Source organism: Brassica napus, chromosome C5 (assembly GCF_020379485.1).
Source record: "Brassica napus cultivar Da-Ae chromosome C5, Da-Ae, whole genome shotgun sequence".
In the NCBI taxonomy this organism is placed as follows: Eukaryota; Viridiplantae; Streptophyta; class Magnoliopsida; order Brassicales; family Brassicaceae; genus Brassica; species Brassica napus.
Window position 1 is genome coordinate 10,596,818 of NC_063448.1, and position 7,239 is coordinate 10,604,056.

General features: G+C 38.2%; 2 protein-coding genes across 2 annotated transcripts; both read right to left on the reverse strand.

Moving 5' to 3' along the window:
- Nucleotides 1-687: 687 nt before the first annotated feature.
- On the reverse strand, nucleotides 688-1,658 carry LOC106401591 (ethylene-responsive transcription factor ERF017). Its single transcript, XM_013842127.3, has one exon. It carries the CDS (start codon nucleotides 1,377-1,379, stop codon nucleotides 909-911), a length of 471 nt encoding a protein of 156 aa, XP_013697581.1. The 5' UTR covers nucleotides 1,380-1,658; the 3' UTR covers nucleotides 688-908.
- Nucleotides 1,659-1,819: 161 nt separating this feature from the next.
- LOC106401590 (auxin response factor 19) lies at nucleotides 1,820-6,635 on the reverse strand. Its single transcript, XM_013842126.3, has 11 exons — nucleotides 6,267-6,635; nucleotides 5,868-5,980; nucleotides 5,686-5,781; nucleotides 5,543-5,599; nucleotides 5,285-5,440; nucleotides 5,111-5,195; nucleotides 4,923-5,013; nucleotides 4,346-4,845; nucleotides 2,616-4,276; nucleotides 2,344-2,534; nucleotides 1,820-2,259 (listed from the first exon to the last, which is right to left on the reverse strand). Exons 1-11 carry the CDS (start codon nucleotides 6,307-6,309, stop codon nucleotides 2,076-2,078), a joined length of 3,177 nt encoding a protein of 1,058 aa, XP_013697580.2. The 5' UTR covers nucleotides 6,310-6,635; the 3' UTR covers nucleotides 1,820-2,075.
- Between the last annotated feature and the right edge of the window lie 604 nt (nucleotides 6,636-7,239).

Here is a 7,239-nt window from a genome sequence, read left to right on the forward strand (position 1 = left end):
TAAATATATTAATGCAGGAGAATTATTTTTTTTTATTAATTATGTTAGCTAATGTCACTCCATACCGATCATCGTTTCAATTTATATTCAATTGATCTAAACATAAAAAATCTCATTACGATTAAAGCATAAAATAAATAAATCATCAAACCGATCATCAAAACATAAATATAATTTATATATAAAATGATCATAAAATTGATTATAGATCATCAAACTGATCTAAATTCTAATACTCAAAATCAGAAGTTTAATTGAATCAACGACACATTATCGTTTACAATAATTTTATATTTAATTTTATACTTGTAACTACAAAATTCTTTAAACTTTATAAATAAAAACATAACAGTAATTCATTTTATTTAATTTTTATAAATTTTTAAATCTGTATATTTCAAAATATTATTGGTTATTAGTTGTTCAATCTCAAACCAAGGAACATTTCCTTTTTCCTATTTGTTTTTCAAAACTACATCTATTAAATTATACACAAATTTATAGAAATATATATACATATATATAATCAAATTTAATACAATTAAAAATTTTAATCAGATATAGAATGCAATTTATGATTTAGTTCAGAATGATAATATAAAACGATGTTCACCTAAAATAACTGAACTGCGTATTTTCTTTGCACATGCATTATAAACCAATTTTTTAATTATAAAAATGAAAGTAAAAGACAGAACAATTATTATAATTTATTTATATCCTAAAATTAAGATAACAACATAAAAATAGTCAATTTTTTTTACGTATTTTCTTTGCACATACATTATAAACTAATTTTAATTATAAAAATGAAAGTAAAATACTGAACAATTATTATAATTTATTTATATTATAAATATTTATCAAGAGTCGCCTAGTATATATATATCCAAAGCAAAATTCTGGATTCAAAAGTTCCAAAGATAGACGGAGCAATCACAATTATCATTCAGCGTAGGATAAAGCTCATCATCATCGAACCCGGGGAACAACCCGAAATCCGAAGCGAAGTTACCCGAACCAACCGTCGGAAGCACACTCACCAACTCCGACTCTTGCTCTTCTACTATCATCTCCTCCTCCTCCTCCGCGTTAGCAAACCTCGCAGCCGCTTCTCGGATCTCCGTTCGCGACATATTTTGGCCGCCGGCGATAACCGGAGGATTTTGGGGGAAATTGAAATTCGCCCCGCTTCCTCGGAGGCAGAAGAGAGCAGCGTCGAAGGCACGCGCCGCCTTCTCGGGGGTGTCGTAAGATCCCAACCAAATACGTTCTCTGCTGTTGGGAAGTCTGATCTCCGAAACCCATTTCCCCCATCTCCTCTTCCTCACGCCTTTGTACTTTGACTGCATCGACGACGATGATGATGATTCCTCCATCACCAAAACCAAAACCGGTTCAATTCGGTACGGTACGATTCTTTTTTGTGGTTTAGCTCTCTGCTCTTGAGTCTTGATTTTGAATTGAATAATAGAATTTACCGCTTTAAGTTTATATATATATACAACGAGTCCGAGAGAGTGAAGAGTGAGTTTTTTGACTTTTTTTCTGGCGCGTGAAGAAGATAAGAGTCAAACTCAAATGTCGAAGAGAGCGCGTCGCCAATTTCCAGGGGAATTGACACGTGGCGGAAATATGAAAAAGCAAGCCACTCTCATGGTGTGGTCACGCGGGTAAACTCAGCTGAATCTCTGAGACTGCTTTTCCTTGTCCTTGTTTTCCACGTGATCAAATCTTTTGTTTTGGTTTCTTCTACTTCAAGGTTGAACATTTCTCTGAGTAGCAGAGAGAGAGAGAGAGAGAGAGAGAGAGGAGCAAATAACAATAATTTGTTTTAGTTACATTACATTAAAGTATCTGTAGAGAGACTCTAAAGTAGACTTTGTCCTTGGTTCACAGGTTGCATAAAATAAGGAAACAAGAGAAAGACAACAACAACAACATTAAAGTTAGAATGAAAAATCAAATCACTGTCCTATAAAAATCTATATATACCTCTTGCAGCATCCTTCCTTTCCTTCTTCTCAGTTTTACACACACAAAAAAAAGCTGTACTATCTGCGTCTTTTTCTTCTCTATCTGTTGAATGAAGCTGCAGCAGATGTGTCTTCGTAGTGTACTTTCCAAGCATTTCCGCTGTCTGTTTCACTACAAGCTTGGTTTGTGGTTGGGATAGCTGCAAGGTCTCCGTCTAAGCTCATTTGCTGCACTTCTGCTGATGACAGTATCTTTACGTTTTGCACGCAGTTCACAAATTCCCTGAAGAAATAGAAACAGACAAGAATAATCAGAATGTCTGAAATTTTTTTGACTGATTCGGAGAGATTTTGGTCTGGAACTTACTCCCAAGGATCATCACCAACGAGCAGTATATCGTTTTCATGATCTGTGTATACAAGCTTCCAGTCAGAGATTTGTGGATCCTCAAGCTGTCCTTCGATGCCAAACATTCTCGCCAAGTCATTCCTGAGCTCCTCGTAGCCGCTATAACGGGTAACATCTATTGATCTTCCCACTGACCCTCGTTTTTGAACCTTCATATTTTTGCGTTACAAAACATCTCAGTTGCAATAAGAATAGATCTTTGATTTGAGAGCGAGAGAAAGTGTTCTAACCTTTGTATATGTTCGCATTCGTTGAGCCTGATTGGGCCAGATTCCACCGTTCATAATCCCTGAATCATTGATGCCACCTATCTCATTTGAACCTCCGGACTTAAAGGGAATGCTGGGAATACCAAATGACTGAGAAGCACTGGACAGCTCTGTCTCGATGTCTCTTGGCGCATTGCCATAGTTGGGTACTACTAAGTTCTGAAAGTCCTTTTGAGAATAGAGAGCATCAGGATTCACAGCTTCGATATTACCAGCGAAAGCTAAGCTGTTTCTTGGATGCTGAGATTGTTGGAGGTCTCCATCAAAACCGAACGATGGTAATGGGAAAGTCTGTTGCTGCTGCTGTCCAGGGCCAACAACGACATCAGGACAATAAGTTGTTCCCGCTGTAGTTACACCGATTTGATCTGTTACTGCGGCTTTGAACTTGAACTGTTCACCAGCGCTCTTCAGATTCACCATGCCTTGTTGGACTGGATCAGATGCAGGTACAGATACTCCTTGTCCTTGTTGTTGATTTCTGCTCAGGAAATTCGTCGGTGAAACGTTACCATGTCCTGTGTTATTGGCGGATGGGGAGGTTGAACAAGAAGGAGCTTCTCCATCTATGTGACCAGACTGCGATCTTACAATAGGCTTATTATTATTCATATATCCTTGTTGCTGATGATGACTCGCCTGAATCTGTGGAGGCTGCATGAAGCTGTTATTATTACTCTGTGGCAAGGGCTGTTGATTCTGAGACGACAGAAGCTGTTGCAGTTGATGGCTTTGTGTCTGTTGCAGCGATGATAACTGTGGCTGTGAGGAAGAGCTTACCGGAGGAGGAGTTAACTGCTGCTGTTGCTGTAGTTTCTGCAGTAGCTGCAGCTGAAGCTGTTGTGAGGGGCTTGGTTTTGATGATTGTTGTTGTTGCATCTGGAGTTGCTGAGGATTTTGTTGTAGTGAATGCATAGACGACTGTTCCTGCTGGTTTCTCAATAACTGGGTACTGTTGTGCAATTCCAACTGCTGCTGAAACTGCAATTCTTGCGCTGTCATTTGAGACGAGCCCTTATTCCCAGCGGAAACCATGTTCTGGTGGGTCATTTTAGCGCCATTAGAGAGCATTGACTGCTGCTGAAGCTGAGACTGAGTAAAACCAGCAGACTGATTCTGACAAGAGACTTGGTTAGAAACAACACTCACGCCATTGTTTACAGAACCTGAGTTATAACCCCCTTGCTGCTGATGCTGATGATGTTGCTGCTGCAGCTGTTGATGTGACATCTGTACTTGTTGCTGCAGCTGTTGTTGTTGTTGTTGTTGTTGTTGTTGTTGAGATTGCACCATGGCTGGTTGTGCTTGCATCTGTTGACTGATATGGCTAACCATGTTCGGTTTGTTGAACTGAGTATTCGCCGGAGAGAGGTTTGGGGATTGGAAGTTCAACAGCTTTGAATGGTCGTTGGGAGCAAAATTGTTAGGTAGGTTATAAGACGACGGTAGATGAGTAGTGGCAGCAGCAGCACCAGCGGACAATGGGTTGTTCTGCTGCATACTCATCCACTGAACCAGGCTTAAACCAGGAAACATCGAACTCTGCGCGTCTTTCATCCCAAACTCTTCTCCCATCCAAGGCATTGCTCTTTTGAAAGCGTTCTCCATGTCCAACTCATCATCTGCAACAGAAAAACTCAATGAGATTGTCTGAGAGATAGATGAAAGTATACATTTGAAGTAATCTTTACCTGGCATCCCTGGTTGTCTCGGGTACTTAGGTCTGAAAAACGGAGGAGGGCATATGTAAAACGGAGTTATAACAGGTTCAATCTCCCATATGGAGACTCGGCTTGGCCTATCTCCAGCTGTTGATTCATCCCATCCCACCTGAAGGTTACGCCATTGGGAGCCTTTCCATCTGACAGGGTCAAGATCACTAATACCGGTGACTGTACCCATATATCTTCGAACCCCACAATCCTCTGTCTCAAACATCATCCGGAACCGCATTCCAAGAGACACTTGAGCGTACAACGCTTTGTTGTACTTGGCTAGAGGAACTACAAACTCAGAAGGACTCGCTCTTGGGTTGAAGAAGATGGTGAAAGGGCTGCTGTTGGCATTGGCATGAGCTGCAGCTGCGAGAATCCCAATGTGCATACTGTCGCTGGATATGACCGATGAGGAAAGAGTCGGCGTTTGTCTGTTTGCACGTCTTATACCCAACGTCAGCTGTGATTTCTCATCTCTGCAACACAGCTCTTATGAGAAAAGTAAAATCCATTTTCTGCTTGAGTGTTTTGATCTAAGCATGAACTCATATACCTTACAAACAAAACTGAGTCCCCAGCGAATAGTCTCTTTGTACTAACAAAAACGCTCCAACCAGTGGTAAGCAAATGTCTTTTCGGTTGGCCTGAGATCAGATTACAGCAAAGGAAACAAATCAGACTTGAAGTTTATCAGTCAGTCCTTTTAAGATATAATAAACCAATCTTTGAGATGATTGATACCTCGATAGATATGTCTAAAGGTCCATGTAGTGTCGTGTAAATCTTTAGCTACGATCTCTTGTGCAGGGGGTTGCATTGAGAAATCCTATTTGAAGCATCCTCAAAAGTTTTAGCAAAAAAAAAAAAAATGAAACAAAACAGTTTGAGAGGTGCTTTGATCAGAGAGAGACATACAAGAGGAGGGAATATTTTCTCAGCAGCACGACGTGGTACAGAGAATCCACCGTGAGTGCTGGTGTCACTCGCTGTAAGAGTCTTGCAGAAAAACTCAGTAGGTTGTCTGTTTATCTTCAGACCCATATCAGAAGCTAGGAGTGCTTCTCTATCGTACTGATACACATTTTGAGTAAATGATCAAGCAAAGATTAGATTTTAAAGTTTTTTAAATCTCAACCACAAGTTAAAAAAATGATGGAGGGTGAAGATTCAGACCTTATTCACGGGTTGAAGAGTCATTTGGGCATAGACTTCATCGGTCTCTGTATCAGCCTGATTCAAAAAAAATTCACAAAAGCCATGATTAGCTCTCTTCTTTGATTTTGATTTCACAGGTTGGGGGCAAAAGAGGGGCTTACATGTAAAGTAACACTATGAAGCAAGCAAATGAGCTTAGAAGGAAGATTTGGGTAGTTTGGGATAAAATCGGTTTGCTTCTGCATCGATGCTGCAACCTGAAAAAAGAGTCCATTGGTCATACATATATCATGTACTTGGATCAATTGTTTCAAACGCTAAAGAATTGCGTTTGGAACCATACTTGCTCGCTATGTCCTTGAGGGAAGTAAACAACAAGACTTCCGACAGGAGGCAATGAAACAAGAGGACCAGCACAAGCGTGCCATAGCTGAGAATTGATTGCTTTCTTCTCTCCTGTTCATCACACCCAACAAAAAAAAAGAACAATTTAAAAAAAAAAAGAGAAATGTTTTGCGTATATTCAATGTAAAAGTCTGAAGCTTTAATCAAAAAAATTGCGGCATTTATGTAACAACAACCACTGTATTAAATACAGTGAAACGAACTCGATTTGTGCCTTTATGCTGACTAACTCCATGTCGGAATAGAATAAAAGAATCCAATTTTTGAAGAGATGAAATGCAGAAACTTTGATGAACTCCAAATCCAGAAAGCTTGAGAATGATTAAAAGGGTCGTACCTTCTGTTGGATTGGGATGAAATCCATTTGATGGAGCCTTCATGGTTCCCAAAAAAAAAAAAAAATTGTCTTTTCTTCTTCTTTTGTTGTTTCAAGGAAACAGAGTTCTTCAACAAATCTGTATTGCTCTAAAAAGGGGTAAAAGAGAAGAAAGCACAAGAAAGAAAAAACTAAATAATGATTTTCAAACAAAGGATCATTCTTCTGCTGAAAACTTCACTTTGAGCAAAGATTTAAGCTCTTAAAAAGCTTTTAAAACCTTTCTTTTTGGGTTTTTTCAGATTCTCAAGTGTTTTTTTCTTTCTTTCTTTCTTTCTTTCTTTTTGTTTTCGTTTTTTTTTTTTTCTTTTTGAGATTTTAAGCCGATTGGGATCGGATACATGCGGAAAGATGAAATCTTTTCTTATGCCCTTTGACGTGGCACCCCCCACTTGATGTCTTCTTCTTCTCGGTCCCACCTTTTTTTATTTTCTTACTAATCATTTTTTATTTTCTTATCTTCTTCAGATTTTCATTAATGTTGTTGGATAGTCCACGGTTTTATAAAAATCTGTTAATTTTCCCTCTTTCGATTCACAACTGTAATTTTCAGTATATTTTAATGATGTGGAAATTTGTAGTGAAGGATGTATTTTTGTATGTCGGATTAAAACATGAGAAGCTTCAATACATTTAGAGATCGTGTTAAAGTATCTAGTAACAGGATATGTTTGATAAAACTGAGGATTAGGTTCGGCGGATCGAGAAATGTAAGCCGAATCAAGTAAACCTTTAATATTAAATAATCAAACCGTAAACAATGTAAACTCTTTTTTAGAAGAAAAGATGTCCCACTTTTTCTTCATACACAGATTCTTTGTTACTAAATAACTAATAAAAATTTTACCAAAAGAAAAAACTAATAAAAAGAAAAAGTGTTACCAAATAAAATATTTTTTATTATTATTAAACGAAGAATACCTTAAAGCACGTC

Coding starts and splice junctions, on each gene's coding strand:
- LOC106401591 (XM_013842127.3), bottom strand. CDS start 1,379: ATGGAGGAATCATCATCATCGTCGTCGATGCAGTCAAAGTACAAAGGC.
- LOC106401590 (XM_013842126.3), bottom strand. CDS start 6,309: ATGAAGGCTCCATCAAATGGATTTCATCCCAATCCAACAGAAG. Junction 5,014..5,110: donor CTTTAGACATATCTATCGAG/GTATCAATCATC, acceptor ATCTGATCTCAG/GCCAACCGAAAAGACATTTG. Junction 4,277..4,345: donor GAGACAACCAGGGATGCCAG/GTAAAGATTACT, acceptor TTTCTGTTGCAG/ATGATGAGTTGGACATGGAG.